Consider the following 18,030-nt stretch of genomic DNA (forward strand, 5'->3'; position numbering starts at 1 on the left):
AAAATAGCACGGCAGCAAAGCCTGCTGGGAATGGACCACCTAGGCTCCAGCGTCAAGCCAGGCCACAGTAGAAAGCAAAGGCTGGCAGTGGCAACATCGTGACCCTGCCTGTGCCTGTGACTGCACTGTTGGTGTCTCCAGGGAGCCTGTAGGGGGGAAGCTGGGGGAACCTGCGGGTTGTCCAGTGCACTTGAGTCTTGAGTTGTGATGGTTGTGCTAAGGCTGGAGTAGAACCGAGCTGGCAGGCTCAGAGGCTGCTAGTAGCCCAGGTCGGGGTGAGAAATTCGACCTTTGAAACAATCTAAGAAACTGCGATTTAAAGGACAATAATTGCGGCCACACCTGCTGACAGGCGGAGTCACTCAGGAGCCAGGTGCAGCAGTCTAGTCCACAGTTGGCCAAGTCCACAGTCTGGGGTCACAGATGAGGACCAGGGCAGTGTGTCCCTTGCTGAAACTGAGTATGAATTTAGACTACTGAGCCAGCTGGTGAAGGGGCTGCCAATGCACACTGGCTGCTGCCCCGTCTAGGAGCTCTGCTGAGATGTGACTCCTGCAGCTAAGCCTGTTTTGCTTTGAACCCTGCAGCTCTGCCCTAGGCGGTGTGCCTAAAGAGACAAAGGCAGTGGCTTCTGCTACCCACACAGGCTGGCACCCATACCACAGGTGCTCTAGCCTGAACATCATCTGTGTGTAATACTGCAGAAACCCTCGCTGAGCCCAGGTAACACTCAAGCCCCTGGCAGCTCCGAGTCAGCACTATTGCACCCATTTCTACAGGTGAGTAAGTTGAGTTACTGAGAAATTCAGGGACTGATTGTAGCTCTTCCAATAGCTATGCAACAGCTGCCAAATAGCTACAGTGTGGCTCTATGAGGGGGGACTGGGTTTGGCTGTATGTAACAGCTCACCTATGATAAACAAGCTACAGTTTGATTTTCCCTTGGAGAGAGCAAGGCAGGAGCTGCACCCACCCCACTGAACACAGCTGAGGCTGCGCATGTTGTTATCCAAAGCCAGGCTTCCCACCCCCTACCAGGCTCCTGTTGTCACTGCCTTGCAGCCAGGTCCCATGTGTTTAAGCTGCTTATAGGTAAGGTGCATGGTAACTCTCTGTGCCTGACTCATTCCCTTCCACAGCGTCCTCTAGTGCCATCTGTGTGGCTGTCACTCTGGTTATGGCTCCGTGAAGTTCCACAGGACAGGGTGTTGACCCACACTTCCTTTGTCCATCCCTTCCTGACAGGTGTCTCAGCTGAGTCTCTGACTTGTGGGCAGTACAGCAGTGAACACGTTCATGCAGGCGTCCCTTTCATGGGCCCATCCGTTGCCTTGGGTATGTCCCCACAAGTGGGGTACCCTGGTCGTGTGGTGGCAAGCATTGGGTTTTCAGAAGTACTTCCTGTCCCTGAGATTGGCTGGCTGATGGGCATGCCCACATACGTTTTGCCTGAGGTCACTTCCTAGACAGGATGTGGGTGGTTGGGCTGGCATTGCTGGAGTGACTGCCATGTTGTCTCATGACCCAGGTCCACTCGTGCCACTCCTGGCCCCTCTCTAGGACATGGCATCACCCTCAGGGTTCCTTGAGGCACTGTGGAGTTAGAATGCCATGCACCCGGCATAGATGTTTGAGGAAACAGAGCAATGATGAGAATTCTGAGAACTATGCCAGGATTTACAGGTTTCTCTTTTTGTCAGTTTATGTATAATTGATGACAGTCTCTAACCTCGTGGGGTTAGTGGTTATTTTAGCCTCTTATAGTCAGGAGTGAATGCCAGAGTGGCTTTAAAAAACTATGTATTTAATTATTTACAAAGAAAATTTAGAGGGAGAGACAGAAATATGCACACATGCACACACAGGCAAAATCTTCCATTTACCAAGTTACTTCCCAAATGGTCTAACAACCAAAGCTGAGCTGGACTGAAACCAGGAGCCTGGAGCTCCATCCTGGTCTTCCACAAGGGAGCAGGGATCCAAGCACTTGGGCCATCTTTCCGTGCTTTCCCAGGAGCATCAGCAGGCAGCTGGCTAGGAAATGGACTAGCACAGACAGGACCTCATGGCCTTCTGGGATGCCAGCATTGCAGGTGGCAGCGTTACCTGCCGTACCTCAACACAAGCTCCAAGAAATGGCGTTTAAACGAAGTACATTTTTTTATTTCTCTTTTGAAATTTTAATCTGACGTTTTTGAATATGCACCCAATGTTAGGACTCCCATTGGTCTTTTAAGTAAATAAAGAAAATGGTTAATTAGGTGTTTTAGAGTTCTTGTGGGCTTTTTAATACTTATTTTCCACTGAAACTTTTCTTTGCAAAGGAAATTGTTGACGTTTGTCTTCCAACATCCTTTCTTGCGAAGATTCATTATGTAAAATACATTTTGCTCTGGGTACCTGTGCTTAGTTGAAGCATCTGTATTGACTGTACAAAAATGTCATTCCAGGATGACTTGTGAACAGCTGCACTGGTTCGCGTATTCATTGGACGAGTGCTTGTGCTGGAGTTGCTAGCTTGGCTCAGTGTCCTGCAGCAGCATAGGGGCGGGGACAGGGTGACACACGAGGTCGGAGGGCAGGCGGTCCGAGCCTGGCATGGGTGTGGCACAGGGCCTCCTCGCAGCTTCACCACTCCGTCAGGGTGCAGTCAGGCAGCCTGAGCAAGCTGGTGGCATGGCGCTCCCTGACAAGGTTGCTTTCCTGTGGATGACAGCTGCATCCTTGTGATCCCACTTACCTCCCGTGCCAAGGTGGGATTCCTCGCCCCTGCATCCTGTTCTCACTGAGCTTAAGTGAAATTCAGAGGGGACAAACCATCAAGTCTCAGGATGGTGTTGGAAACATTGTAGCTGACCATTGTGTTTCCCTGTTAGACTGAAGGGCTCCATGTAACAAATTGCATAAAGCCTATGAGTTCTTTTATAGTTTAATAGAACATATTTTCATAATGTAAACCAAATTTGCCTTAGTAGTATATCAAAATAAGACACTGAAAATTCCACTTGGGATTATGTGAAACACAGCTATTTTGAGCAAACATGTATTACACAGAGAGATATATATTTTATATTGGGACTCTTCACACAGAAGATACTGGAAGACAAATAGTAACAATTTCCCTTTGATGATATAAGCCTCGCGCTGTGAAAGGCTTTTGTGCAAGGCCAGGCTCTCCCCTCCAGGGCTGATGCAGCACTGGCAGGAAACCTGCTCATGCATATTTATGTGGCTGTATGGCTTGTCCAAGGAAATGTTTATAAATATTGCTTCTGTGTTTCAGAAACATGTTAGTGGTGGAAGAGTGTACAGTGGAGACTCAGCAACACCGTTCCCTGGTGGATGTTGAAATGGGTGTGTCACAGGATGAGTAGGGTCAGTGCTGGGAACCGCCTCTGTTCGCTGATGGATGTTGAAATGGGTGTGTCACAGGATGAGCAGGGTCAGTGCTGGGCACTGCCTCTGTGCCCCTGGGTTGCCTGCGCATGCTCACCTTAGCCCGAGTGAGGGCTTAGCCGTGGGGATGGGTAGGGGGCAGAAAGGGCCTCTGAGTGGCTGGGACCTACAGCTAAGTTCAGAAAACAGCACATTCACTGCCAATCTCTGAAAGCCACTGAAATCCCCATTGCACAGACTGGAGCAGGTGTGGAGGGGCAGTCCCAGAAGGTGGGCATCAGCACAGCAGGCTGGGAAGGGTCTCGGGCAGTTTTCAGCATGCCGTGCAGGAGCAGGTTCCTCTCAGGCCCAGCCCTGCAAAGCCTCACTCTCGCCCCAGCAGGCTGGAGAGGGGACAGGTGAACATGCTGTCCTTGGGCCACAGGTCTCTTGCTCCTGCTCCCGTGCTGTTTCCCTGCGGGGTGCACAGTGTGCTTTCTGCTCTGGATCTCTTCGCAGCACTTTGGCCCTTGGTGGGGCTCTGTGTCCTGCGTGGGTAGCACAAGTCGGTGATGTGAGCACTCTACACTGGTGCTGTGGCGGGTTGCATCTCTGCCTTGACCCCTGGCCTCAGGAAGATTGCTTAAACAGGTGCTGGGTGGCAGAGTAACAGCTGGACTGTGCCACTTTGTCCAGAGCTGGGGTGTCCCTGTTTGATCGCTGGCCAGCAACCTGCCCTGTGGAGTCACTACCACCTAGCACATCCTGCCGTTACCCTCTCCGTCACTTCACGCACTGCCTGGAAGCAGCAGCAGATCTGAACGGGTCTGTCCTCTCTGCTCCTTTCATGACTAAAGAACAGGAAGATGCTCCCAGAGCCACACCATGTCTGAGCCCAGCACCAAGAGGGCTGCTCCTCAGAACAGCAGCTAAGGGTCCACACTGAGGCCCGAGGCCCTGAAGCCTGGGAAGTGAGCGAGACCATGTCGGGAGAATACATATAGCCAGATCCGATGAGGAAGCAGATCAAAGAAGCAAAGACAGAGTGTGGAGTTAAATTATTTACGACAATGCCACAGCTGTATCTGCCAGGGACAATTTTCTTGATTAACCCTGCCTTCTCTCGTACCAACAGAAGCTGGCACTGCCCAGAGAATTATGCCCCAGAGTGGGGTCAGCTGGGAGCTGGGCAGGACCTTGGTATGAAGCCAATGAGTCATCCAATATCTTTCACCGTCTCTGGTGACAAACAAACTGGCCAGCTCGCCATAGATCTTATTTCCCAGGAGAGAAAAGCAATGGATCATGTCACTGTGCACCCAGTGGACAGGAAAAAAAGGTCCTGCCCCTTGCTGCCCACTTGCTGCCCAGATCCCCTTTCCTGAGTGCCCAGAGCCAGGACAGAGTGATGGCCACGTTGGGTGCTGTGAGTGTGGGGGACTGCACTGTGTGGCCAGGGTTCCCTTCCCCGAGGGGCAATGCAGGATTGGAGCTTTGGTGCTCAGGCCACAAAGGCTTGTGGCTCAGCTCCAGTAGGAGCAGCTTCTGGCAGCGGGGCTTCCCGGGTGCCATGCAGCTTGCTAGAGAAACAGCTGCATCTAAGCCTGTGTGCTTGGTTTTGTGAGCATCACTGATGCCTGGAGCATGGGCTGCAGCTGAGCAGGCTGCTGCTTCTTCGAGGCAGCTCCAAGCAGCTGTCCTGGAGGTGTACCGTGACACTGCTCCTCTCATCATAGCTTGGCCAGCTACCTGCCTCTCTGCCTAACTATAAACTGGTGTGGGCTTCGATAGAACACACTGAGAGAGGAGGAATGAGAGTTAGGGAGGAGCATCCGCCTCTGGTCACGGCAGATGGAACAGAGAAGCAGGCAACCTCTGTTTAGACTCCGAGAGGTCACCCTGCCCCACTTCCTCAATTTCTTTAAAAAATTTTTTTTGTTTGTTTGGAAAGTCAGATTTACAGAGAAGAGAGACAGAGAGGAAGATCTTCCGTCCATTGATTCACTCCCCAAGCAGCTGCAATGGCTGGAACTGCTCCAATCCAAAGCCAAGAGCCCTGAGACTCCTCCAGGTCTTCCATGCGGCTTTGGGCCATCCTGTTTTCCCAGGCCACAGCCAGGGAGCTGGATGGGAAGCAGGGCTGCCAGGATTAGAACTGGGGCCCAATGGGATCCCTGCACTTGCAAGGTAGCCGCTAGACTACCTCACCGGGCCCTACTTCCCCATTCCTAGAAATGGTGATAAATATTATATCCACAGCTGTACTGGAACACAGCAACAGAGGCACTGATTGGTCCAGAAATGCTGGCAGGCCTTCCTGAAATGCAGCGGGCAGACGGATGCTGTTAGTAGACATGGAGCAGCTCCAAGTGTGCTCCCGGAGACAGGGCCAGGAAGCATTTGCTGCACTTTAGAGATGGGTGGCTGCTTCTGTTATCCAACGCATTAGCAGACTGCAGTCGTAAGCCAGCAGGGTGGGTGCCGTGAGTGGGTCCGCACTGGAGAGCAGAGCCTGCCTTTCACTGTGTGCTGGGCTCGGAAAAACCAGAAACATCAAGACCATGAAGGGTGTGTGGTGCAGTTCATCACAGCACCCACTGTGGCTTTTTCCTAACCCAATCAAGGGTACTTAAAAGCTCCTCAGCTACAGAGGGGGCACTATCAGAACTGCTTCCATTCAAGGCAGAAATGGGAATGGCTGCTACCCAACCTGCCAGTAGAAATTCTAGCACACACAAGAAAGAATGATCTGCAAATATTGGCCAAAGGGAAATGACGGCCTGCATGTGTATTTGGATACGGCATCTGTCTTCTAAACCATTTCCTGTAGCATCAAGTAACTCTTAAAATTAATGAAAGCCCAACAAGCTGACCAGACACAAGGTCAACAAAATCCCCAGCCCTCCTCACCGGGAATAGTCATGTAAGGGGTACATATGGGAAAACATTCCAGCAGGTCTGTAAGAGTTGTACTCTTCCCTGGAGGATTTAAAACCAAATGACGTAAAAAGCTGTGATGCTTGGAGCTAGCACTGTGGCACGGTGGCTTAAGACTCTCCTTGCAATGTTGGCATTCCGTATGGGCACTACTCCCAGTGCAGGCTGCTCTGCTCCTCACCCAGCTTTCTGCATTCTGCCTGGGAAGGCAGCAGAACACGGCCCAAGGCTTGCTTCCCTACTGCCGCCGTGTAGACCAGCAGGGAGTGCCTGGCTGGTGGCCTTGGCTTGGTCAGCCCTTGCTGTTGCATCTCTCTCTCTCTTTCCCCCTACCCCCACCGTCTCTCTGCCTTTTAAACAGAGAAATACATTTGTAAGAAGCCTTAACTCTCGTTTGGTTCCAGTGATTTCAGCAGCTGATAATGGAACGCTTAGACTGAAGACTCAGCTCGGTTTGGCAGAAGCTGCCGGTCAGCAGGCTTTACAGGACAGGGTGAGAAATCCACCTCACGCAGCGCCTCCCGTCCGACAGCGCCTCTCGTCCCACACTGCCTCTCGTCCGACACCGCCTCTCAGGTGGGATGGTTCTTTACAGGTGTTTCTGCAGAAACCCGAATTCCTTTGGGGGAATGGTCTGACACGAATGCCTCATTTTAATTTTATTATTTTAAAAAACCTTATTTTTATTTAGAAGGCAGACTTACAGAGATTGATTTTCCTTCTGCTGGTTTACTCCCCAGATGGCCACAATGACTGCAGCTGGGCTGATCCAAAGTGAGAAGCCAGGAGCTTCATTCGGGTCTCCTACAAGGTGCAGGGTCCCGAGGCCCTGGGCCACACTCCACTGTTTTCCCACGAGCAGGGAGCTGGATGGGAAGAGGGGCAGCTGGGACTACAGCCGGGGTCCATATGGAATACTGATGCTGCAGGTGGAGGCTTAGCCCTGATTTTAATCTTATTTTGTTCCTAGAAGAGAAATTACATGGCCACATCTGCCTGCCCCCTGTTGGCCATGTAGCCCTTCCTACCCCACGTGGGTCTCCCAGACAAGTCCCCAGTGCCTTTCATCTCTGACATCGGCACAGGGTCCTGGGTGATTGTCAGGGTCCTTCCATGTGGATGCCAAGGAACTGGCACATAGCCCAGCACACACCCCGTTGCTCAGGGCCAGAGCCACATTCTGACTCGCGGATGTAGACAGAAGAGTTCAAAGGCACTGCCCGGCACCGCAGCAGCTGTTCCCTGGCTTGGTCTTGACCAGCATGTTTTTTTCTTGGAGGGCATTCTCGCAGTCAAGGAAAGGTAGACACCTTTGATAAAGCAGCTTTTCCAGGAGAAGAGTGGCAGCCAGAGTTAGGGCTCTCCCCAGATCAGATCTTGGCACGAGGAAGCGGGAAGGGGCTGGAGGCCTTTCAGTTCCGGAAAGCGAGAAAAGTTGCCCTGCATTAGAGAAAGCTGAGACTCCCAGAGCCGAGTGGACCTGCCCTGTGGCACAGCCCAGCAGCTTCCTGCCCACTGTCAGTCATGCTGTCTTCCTCACCAACAGGCCCTCAGGCTAATTTGGAGCGACAGTCTTGCCAGAGCCCAGCCTTCCCAGCAGCTCAGGCTGGGGCCAGGAACCTGTTCTCAGCATGAGGTGTGAGCTGAGCTGGGGTCCTGGGGAAGGCACCTGCCAGCCAGGGTCTCTGCCGCTCTGCCTGCCAGTGTGCTGTGCACATTGATCATTCACTCGTTGGTGGCTAAGATGCCTGCCTAATGCACTGGACACAAGCCAGGTGCCAGCCCTGGTTCTGCTCCCGATTCTGAGTTCCTGCTAAGAGACAGTGGAGAGTGGCTCAAGTGCTTGGGTCCTTGCCAAGAACCATGTGGGAGAGACCCAGACAGGCTTCCAGGCTCCTGACTTTGGCTCGGCCCTGGCTGCTGTGGCTACTGGGCAAATAAGCAGGCACATGGAAGATCTCTCTGGCTGATTCTCCCTCTCCCTGCCTGGGTGTGGCTAGTTCTCGCTGCAAAAGTGTTTCTCTTTCTGGCATCTCATCCACTCTGGCTGCGGTCATGAAGTGTCAGAGCCCGGGACCAGAAGCCACGCCCTCAGCCTGAATTCCGCATTTTCCCTGTGGACGCACAGAGCAGAATGGGACACCATGCGGCAGGGGAGATGCATACAGGGACCTGGACCAGGTCTCACCTGGTACCCAGCCCTGGCCTGCGGACACCCAGCCCGGGGACGCCTGCTGTGCGCTCAGAGAGGGGAACAGCCAGGAAGAAGCAAAGTTCTAGGGAACAGTTAAGGACCACCTGGTACAGTTTTAGAAGTGTGTGTGTGTGTTGGGGGGGCGGGGACAGCATTCTTTTATGATTTGTGGGCCAGAGAGAAAAGATTAGAGAAAGACGGAAAGAACAAGCAAGGCAGAACCCTCTCACCAGCCCGGTCTCCCATGTAATGAGCTCTAAGGGACCCCCACAACAGGAGGGGGAGGGGGAGAGTCCCTGGGTGCTGTGGCAGCGCACTTGGGGTTCACCAAGTGGTTTTGCACCTGTGGAAAGTCTCACTTCTTGGGCAGATTTTTTTTTTTTCTTAAAGAACTCGAAAGTTTATCTGTTTTCTCCTTTTCAAGAAAGAGGAGCCTGCCCAGAGCGGGGGGGGGGGGGGTAGGGGACGGGTGCCAACAGATCATGGCAGGCTTTTGTTCAACCCAGAGTGGTCAGGTGGGACCCGCAGGTCAGGTCCTGCCTCGCGGAGGCGCCCCCCCACCCCCAAGCGCGTGTGGCTACTCACCGAGGACGGGGTGCGGTGGGGAGGGAAACGAGATAGCGTCGCCCTGCACCCCTGAAAGAGCATCCTGCCGCTCACTCTTTGTCACCTATTGGATTTCAGGAAGGCTGACTCAAGTTGCGCCCTGGCCGCTTCCTGGGCCTTCGCTGCTTCGTTTATTTATTTATTTTCCGGCGCTGGCAGTCACATCCTTTGTTGCGCCTCCTCTGCCTTCATTTCCGCACTGGCACCTCCAGCCAGTGCCTCGGGGTTGGGGGCTTGTCTGTTTTTCCTTTACAGGGGTCGCTGTGCTTAGAGCCGGGCACGCGCCCTGCCCGGCGTCCGACAAAGGATCGCCCTGGGGGGCACTGGATGTCAGCTCCCGCGCCTCTCCCGGAGCCGGCGCTTTGTGCGCGCTGGTCTGTCACAGCGGCGCGGGGGACCCCCGGGAGGAGGCGGGGCTGTGCGGTTGCTGCTGCGCGGGTCCCGTTAGGTCGCGCTCCTTCAGCGCCCCTGGCCCCTATGCCCCGTGCTGCCCGGCGCGGCGCCGGCTTGCCCATTTGGCCACGCTCGACGCCTCCGTGAGAGCGCTTGGCAGAACTCTGAGGAGGAGCGAAGGGAGAGGGAAGAAGGCGCTTCGATGCCCCGGGCCCGGCGCTCTCTAGTTCGCGCAGCGCCGTGACCATGTCCGAGCCAGGGGACGGGAGCGAATTTGGCTACATCATGGACCTGCTGGCCAAGGGCAAGGTGAGCGCAAGGCCTTCCCGCGGGGCACTCGGAAGTGAGACCCGCGGTTCCTGGGTGCATGCGGGGCTTCCACGGCGTGGTGGGGGCGCAGCGCCCGGTGCCCCGCACGCCATGACCGGAAGAGCCGGGCGCAGGGGCTGCGGGCGCTGTCCAGCGTGACCTGAGCGGCCCACGCGCGGTGACTTAGAGGTGGCGATCATGTCTGGGTCCTGGGTCTGCTGTCCATCTGGCCACGCCAGGGAGTGCAGCCGGTCCCCGAAGCCCTATGCAACCCGCGGCCCTGGGCCAGATGCTCCAAGCGCCCAGCTGCTTCTGCCGGCGAGGGCAACTGAGTCTCATATCTGTCCCTCCTGTCCTGCCGCTGGGGCCCTTTGGAAGCCGGGCGAGTTCTGGGAGTGCTATGACTAACCGGGCTGAGCTGGAGCCTGCATGGAGAACCAGCCCCCAGTGGTGCCCAAGAGGTTGCCAAGAGGTAGCGAGGAGGGTTGAGCAGTTGGCAAAATGGAGGGCAAACTCCCTGGGTGCTGATATCGCCTTGGGCGAGCCCAAACCCAAGCCCCACAGCCGGCCAAGACCAAAAGCAAAAACCCAGCGTTGAATGTTACTGTTTGGGGCAGGAGTCCCCACGAACCCGGCTCTGCAGCCCTGAACAATCTGGGGTGATGCCCACGGGGCCACAAGCGTGTTGATTCCAGGACTGGGTGTGTGGGAGAGGGGAGCCGTTTGTCATTACAAAATAAACAGCCCCTTCTTGATGGGATGCCAGTAGCAAGTGTGGCCAGTGGTGCCTGAGCTGCATACCTCACTTCCCCAGTAGGCCCAGCAGGAACTTCTGCGAGGATGTTTTCTGGCTGGGCCCCTGCGGTTAGAAGCAGACAGGTGAGCCTGTGTCAGCATCAGCCTGGGAGCGGGCCTGAAGGCACTTGGGAGAAAGGAGGTCGCATGCCCAACTCAGGACTGCTCTACTGCGGCCCTGGATGCACCTGGCGCTGTCCTTGACCTGTCCTTGGCCTCCTGGACCTCAGGCCCCTCAGCTGCATGGGCAGCCGCCTGGTATCTTTCTGTAAAAACCCAGGTCTGTTGTTCCTCCTGCCTGTAGGTCAGGAAACCATGGTCACCAGCAGCCTCCCATCTTTCAGCTCCCTCTTTCCCCTGTGGATGCCCTGGTGCCCAGCTCTGTCTGACAGCCCTGTGTTTGGGTTAGCTCACAGTGTCTGCATGTTGGGTGTCAGCCACAGGAGGGCAAACCTCGTGCCTTGACTTGCCATAGTTTCCTTGGAGGCGTTAGCTTGCATTTTGCGTCCAGGTTTGTGATGTCCTGGTGGAGGGGAGCAGGAGCTGAACAAGGGCCTCTTTTCTGCCAGTCCCTCCTGTCCTTTCTGGAAGCTGGGCCCATGTGTTGGCCACTGTGGTGTTTTCTTTGGTGGTGAACTTTTCCAATCACGTGTTCGCTGATGGCAGTTGTGTAGAATGAATACACAGATATGGGCTTGTTGCATGGCATGTAAACTTTTTCCTCCTCCTTTTTTTTTTTTAAAGATTTATATTTATGGAAAGGCAGATTTACAGAGAGGAGGAGAGACAGAAAGATCTTCTGTCTGCTGGTTCATTCCCCAAGTGGCTGCAGTGGCTGGAACTGAGCTGATCTGAAGCCAGGAGCAGGAACTTCTTCTGGGTCTCTCACATAAGTGCAGGGTCCCAAGGTTTTGGGCCACTTTCCCAGGCCACAAGCAGGAAGCTGGATGGGAAATGGAGCATCCAGGATACAAACTGGCACCCATATGGAATCCTGGCACATACAAGTGAGGAATTAGTCACTAGGCTATTGTGCCAGGCTCCCTGCATCTTCTACACAGTAAAAAGCACTTTGAGTGTGGCTGTTTAGGCTGAGGATGAGGACACGCATGTCCCCATTGTGGTGCCAGGCAGTGCCAGTGTCCCACACACAGACCCTGGGAGGCAGCTGCAGCGGTGCCAGGAGGAGGGTTCCTGGGTTCCTGCCCTCCCCGGGCAAGACCGGGCTTGGGTTTCCAGCTCCTGATCCCTGGCCCGGCCCTGACCCTGAGGGAACCAGCAGGTGGGAGCTCTCTGTCTCTTTTGCTTTCAAAGGTGCGACTTCTCAGTCACCTCTCCCGTGGCCAGGGCAGCCAGAGCGCACTGTGCTGGGCCGTGGGCGGGGCCTTTCATCTCCAGGTAACGCAAAGCCCACCTGCCAGCCTGAACAGCTCACTGCACTCTGCTGTGATGGCTGCTTTAATGTGGAAAGGACACCTGAGCAGTGCCGTTGTAATCTTTCTGCTCATCCAGAGATCTCCTGGAAGGGCAGTTAGTACTTGTGGTCAGTCTCACAAGCTTCCTAAATCAATGTAGTGCCCTACTCCTCATGCTCAAGCTTTTACCGTTTCTAAAAGTTGCCCTTTCTCTTTGCTGACTCCTCTTTGGCCGTCTGGGGTCGATAGCTAGGACTGCTCACAGCAGATTTTCAAAGCGCTTTTGTCTTCTGAGGGCTTGGCCTCATTAATTGTTTATCATCTTTGTACACCTTTTCCCCTTGCACTGTCTTAATGGAATCACATAATGAAGATTTGATAACATGGAACAGGTCAAAACTGGAGTACGGCATACCTCTTTGTTTTTGAGTATTTAGTGTCTTTACTTCCTGTTCTGTAGCTTGGAGTGGGCCGAACCCCGCTTGTGAGCTAGCCCCTCGGTAATGGACGTGGAATGCAGGGATAATGGCCATGTCCTTGGGGCTCTGGCTGCCCTGCACAGGCCCGGGTATAGTTCCTGGATCCTGCACCTGGCTGTTGGGATTTGGGAAATGAACCAATGGACGGAAGAGTTCCTGCCTCCCTCTCGCTCTCTTTCTTCCCCTCACCTTCTTTTTGTCTCTTCCTCTCTCTCCTCTTTTCAAATAAACAAATCTTTAAGAAAAATAACAGTGATGGTTCCGGTATAGTCAACAAACACAGCAGATTGGGCAAAATGCAAAAGGCTTTGAAAAGCTCCTAGCCAATTTTGGTCAAGAAACACATATTTCCCATTACTTGGTGAATTATTATTTTAACTTTAAACATTTCTGAGACACAAACATTTTTAAGAATTTTCACAAACAAGCTTTTTTAAAATAAAAGGACACTTATATTCTGAAAGAACTAGGTTTAGAAAATTCCCAAATCTAGATTAATGTCAAGTCTTAAACCACTACCTAGGACCAAAACAAAAAACCACCAAATGACCTGTTTGTGAAGACTGAATAGACATTTGCTCCAACAACTGAAATCTGAGCTGAGTGATAATGGCAAGGTTGTGCCCACTACGAAGTCTTCTCGGAATAGTTTATGTGTGTTGGGATTGGTATGTGTTTGTGCTGAGGGCGCTTGGGGGAAAGAGGCAATCAGGGGATTCCTACTTTGCAATATCATTTGGAAGCAGGTAAAATTTCATAAAGATCACAATTTCCCTCTATTTGTTACTCCTACTGAAAGTGACTTGGGACAAGTGTCTCCTAAGCTGCTCTGTGAAGCAATGTCTCCATCGGCTGTGAAGCCCTGAATTGGGCTTGGGTACTTGAGGTGGCAGTGCAGGAGTGGTGCTGCTAGGACACCCCGGTTCTATCCCAGCTCCCTTCTGGCTCGGTCCCAGCTCCGTTTCGGGTCTCAGCTCCATCCTGGCTCCGTCCCAGCTCCATCCCAGTTCCGGTTCCATCCGGGCTCCATCCCAGCTCCTCAGCCTCAGCAGGTCACCTGAGGGATATCATTGGACCTCGGGGTGGAGCTGAAGGAGCCGTGCTTGGGCCTTCTCTCCTGGGCAGGAAGTGTACCTACTTCACGGGCATGCTGCAAAGATTACATGAACACGGCAGGCAAGGTTTCTAATCCTGCTGTTGACACGCAGTAGGCCCGCAGTGCGGGAAAGCTGTTACCTGCCGTCTCTGACAGCAGGCTAGTCCTGAGACACCTGACACGCTCACTGTGGCCGCTAACAGCTGGCACTAGTGTTGCCACAAACAGTGTACAGGCTGTAGAGGTCAACCTGAGTCTCCATGTACTTTTTCCTTTTCAGTACATGTACATCCTGGGCAGTTGCTTATTCTTAAAAAAATGTCGTTGTTTGAAGTTTAGACTTCTCTTGGTTATGTGGTGTTCTTGTATGCACAATCTAGCAGCGCTAAGGGGAGGAACAGTATGGGCTGAAGAAGGATCTGCTGGACCCCCTCAAAATACAGCCAGAGTTGTTCCCCTCCAGTTGGCTTTGGCTGCACCCAGGGAAAGCGTTTGTGACACTGCCCTGCACCCCACGCCTTGGCCTACGCCACAGTGGACGTCGGTGAGACTCGGGAAGCCAAGCCTCGGGCGAGGAGTACACAGCCAGCCTCAGTGCGCAGGGGAGGGGAGGTCGTGCAGTGTGGGTGCGCTGCGGCTTGGCAGGTGCTGGCCGCCTCCACTTCCTGCTTCTCCGGACTTCCACCCCTCTGCGTTCCCTTACGGACCTTTTATGACAGATAAGCAGAGGCGTGGGTCAATAATTGACAGAGCCATTCACTGTCCTGCCTCCTATGACCAGGCGATGCCCCTGCATGCCAACCTTCAGTCACTCCCCGTGATTCACTGCAGGCCCGTCTCCTCTGTCCCCCTTGTCCACGGGCTCCTCCACCTTCTCCCCAGGGTTGCTCAGTGCCTCGGGACTTTCTCACCACCAGGGGCAAGCCTTAGAGGAAAGTGGCTGCCTTTCCAGGACCTCTCCTTTGCTTCAGCACGTGCTGCCAGGCCCATGCCCTTCCTGCCAGGGCTCAAAGCATGGCTCCTTAAACCGATGTGACCCATCCAGGAATTTAAGCTCTTGTTGGGTCTCACCAGTAACATGGGAAGAAATTAAGTCAGTTTGGCCGGCAGGATAATAGGTTTGTATCTTCAGTGGCAAGTGTGTGTGTGTGTGTGTGTAGGGGCTGTTGGCTTTCCTAAAGCAGGTGGCTGTGCAACAGCCTGGGATGAAAGAGGAATGAAGTTGTTACCCCCCTTACTACAACATAGGATAGTGGGGGGACTGCTGGGGGTCTTTGGACTTGGAATTATAGCAGGAATGAAATCATCTTGGTATTGAATTTTGGCCAAGATTTTAAAGTCAACTAGCATGTTGGAAAAGGAGCTGTTAGGCTGCTTGCAACAGGGGAGGTGCCAGGAATAGCATCCGCCATCGATGCAAAAGGGCAGAATACCAATATAAACAGTACAACCACCTAGACGGTTCAGCTGTCCCAGTTTCAAAGCTTGGTCAGGCTTCCAGCCTGCACGGCCCACGCCGGATTCCCCCGCCCTCTGCGTCCACAGCCCACGGCAGATTCCCGTGCCCTCTGCATCCACGGCCCACGGCAGATTCCCCCGCCCTCTGCATCCACAGCCCATGGCGGATTCCCCCGCCCTCTGCGTCCACGACCCACGGTGGATTCCCCCGCCCTCTGCTCTCAGCGGCTCCATGTTACTGCATGTGTCCGCTGCAGCTGTCTGCCTGTCTCCTGGCACGCATGCAAACACCCCGACCTGCACAGCCGCTCTGCCCACCTCCGCTCCCATGTTCCACAGCTCGCTCTGCGCCTCCTGCAAACCACGGTGCTCACGGTGGCCCACGTGCGGGCCGTGGCCTGCTGGACACGGGCAGCGGGATGAGCAGGGACGGTGCGCCCGCACAGGAGGCGTTAAGACGTGCGTCCCCAGCTGTGGGAGCTGGGGAGGAGCTGAGCCGAAGCCATGGCCAGGCCACTGGCAGAGCCCTGGGTCCCACAGCAGTTAGGTCCTGTTGGCTGTCTTTGCAGCCACTGCAAACCCCTTCCCAACGTTTTTGTTTGCAGTTAGCTATTTTAAAGGGATTTTTGTCCACAGAAATAGAAGCAAAAAAAAAAAAAAAGTGAAGGCAAGCCACCAGGGTGCAGGGTGCCTGGGTGCTATCTCCCTCTTCCTCCTCACGGGAGTGGGGTGTGTGCCCGCGTCAGGCTGGTGTGTGGGAACCCCATGTGCTGGAAGCCCCGCGTGCCCCGCTCACCTCTTCGCCGTCTGCCAGGTGGCCGCCCCACACCGATGGACTGCACACGCGTTCCAGAAGCGACCGGCAGCGGCCCCCCGCGTCTTATGCTGGGTTGTGGTCAGGTCACGCATGGCCTTAACATGGTGGGGAGTGAGTGCTCAGTGCGGTGGCCCTTGCGCCGGGCAAGGCTGCTCGCCTTTATTTTCGCCAACAGCCGTCTATACAAGGCTGATCCTTGAAGCCTGCGGGGCTCCTCAGCTCCACGGGCGCCCAAGGGAGTCACCGCCGCTCCGGCTCGGGTCGCTGGACGCACGTGGCCAGGAAACCCTCGGGGTGGACAGAGCTGGGGTCGAGCCGGTTTCGCCAAAGCCAGGGCACAGCATCCACGAGGCGAGCGCGACGGCCTCCGCTCAGCTCGGGGTCGCGTTCCGGAGTGACCGCCGGAGCGAGGGGCTCCAGGTCCGGCCAGGGCCACGCCCCCTCCGTGCGGCTCGCTGTTGCCCGGGCGACGCCGCCGCCCCGCCCTTGGGCCCCGCCCCTCGCGGCCTTCGCAGCCCCGGCCCTCTGTGCGGCCACGTGGTTGCCCGGGCGACGGCGGCCCCGCCCTCGGGCCCCGCCCCTCGGGCCCCGCCCCGGCCCGCCCCGCCGCAGTCCGCAGGAGCCACGGCTGCAGCCGGCCGTGGGGCGGGGATCGCGGGGCGCGGCGGGGAGCGAAGCTCGACTGTCCGCGCCTGGGCTTCGCCCGCGGGATCCGGCTGACCAGCTCGCCCTCCGGCTCTGGCCCGAGGTGCACGGCCGCCGCAGGGGCCCGCCCACCGGAGCCGCCGTGGGGACCCTGCCGTTGATGACACCTGGCCGGAGGCTGCGATGGAGGGGGACGGTTCAGAGCCGCCGGTGCGTGGGGCGCGGCGGCCAGGCGCCGGCCGGGTCCCCGGGGCTTTCCCGTTCCCGCCCGGGGCTGGGAGGCGGCGGGCGCGGGGTCGCTCCGGGGGCGGGTGCTGGGGGCGCGTGCCCCGCGCCCGCCGCCGCCCTTTGTCTGGCTCCGGGCCCGGCGCGGTCGGGGCGCAGAGGGTGCCCGGGCGCCGCGGTCAGAACCGCCCCAGGTCCGTTGTGAGGGAGAAGCCGCACGGTGGGACCGCGGCGTGACGTGCGGGAAAGGGGGAACGCGTGTGCGTGTGACCCTTGGCCGCTGGCACGCAGGGGGTTTTGGCCCCAAAGCGAGTGCGGCGAACGCCCAGGCACCGCGTTCTCCTTTGTGCGGCGAGGGAGGCCGCGCGTGTGCGTGTCCCTGGGCGTGGACTGCGGGGTGTGGTGCTTTTGCTCTCCAGTTTGCTTATCCTGCCGCGAGATGGGCGCGAGGGATGCGGCGGCCGACGTGCGGCCTCAGTGGTCAGGCCCGGATCAGGTGTGGCATGAGTTAGCACATACAGGTTTATTGCCTTAAGATGCAGTAATTGCTTCAAAAGTTGAGATTTTCTGTGCGTTTGCAGCGGTTGGCTAACGCAGCCCTTAAAAAGCACGGATTCCTGGATTCCTGGCTAGTTGGGATCGGTGGAGAGGGGGTGAAGTGGGGGGCCTTGGCGAGAGGCTGTCTTCAACCAGGTTTCCGCACTGGCAGCCAGGGGCTCAGGGCTGAGGGACGCCTCTCCCGGCCCCTTCCACACCTCCAGGGCCCTACAAGCGCTGGGGAGCCTCAGGTGGAAACCAGGGCGCGTGGGAAGCCCGCTGCTGCTGCAGCTCCCGCCTGGCTCGCCCCAGGATTCCTCCCAGGAGCTTCGAGGTTTTCCTCCTGTTCCTCCCGCTCACCAGCCACTCCCCAAGGGAGTGCAAGTCGCAGGCTCTCAACATCCAAGTCCTCTCTTGGGATTTCACCCAAGTTCCAACTCGATGAATTATTCAGGACTGTTTGAATGACGTTGCATTCAGATGGAGCATTAAGTTCTTGATACCAAATGCTAATGTTGGCACTGTCTTCCCCCCTCCCACCTCTCATCCCTTCCCGTCTAAGCTGTGGCTGTGGGGCGGGGCGGGGGGGGGCGGACCTGAAGATACAGAATTTAATAATTCAAAGGGACCCTCGAGTGGGAAGTGGCCTGTTCCTGGATTCTTTGCAGTGGGCGAGGAGAGCAGGTGCTGACACAGGAGGCACACACGTGTTCCTGCAGCCCCCCTAAGGTCCTTTGATGCTTTCCTCT

The 18,030-nt window shown here is 55.8% G+C and overlaps 1 protein-coding gene across 2 annotated transcripts in view; it reads left to right on the forward strand.

Moving 5' to 3' along the window:
- Positions 1-9,751: 9,751 nt before the first annotated feature.
- TRIM36 (tripartite motif containing 36) overlaps positions 9,752-18,030 on the forward strand; it is a 32,264-nt gene continuing 23,985 nt past the window's right edge. The window contains exon 1 of one of the 2 annotated variants that reach the window (XM_040977122.1): positions 9,752-9,814. In XM_040977122.1, coding sequence (XP_040833056.1) covers positions 9,752-9,814 — 63 coding nt within the window. Of the gene's footprint in view, positions 9,815-16,658; positions 16,730-18,030 lie in introns of those variants that run through there. The other variant, XM_040977130.1, reaches the window with a different exon arrangement.

The sequence above is a fragment of the Ochotona curzoniae genome, unplaced genomic scaffold (genome assembly GCF_017591425.1).
Source record: "Ochotona curzoniae isolate NIBS_2020 unplaced genomic scaffold, NIBS_Ocur_1.0 contig_1, whole genome shotgun sequence".
NCBI classification, from domain to species: domain Eukaryota; kingdom Metazoa; phylum Chordata; class Mammalia; order Lagomorpha; family Ochotonidae; genus Ochotona; species Ochotona curzoniae.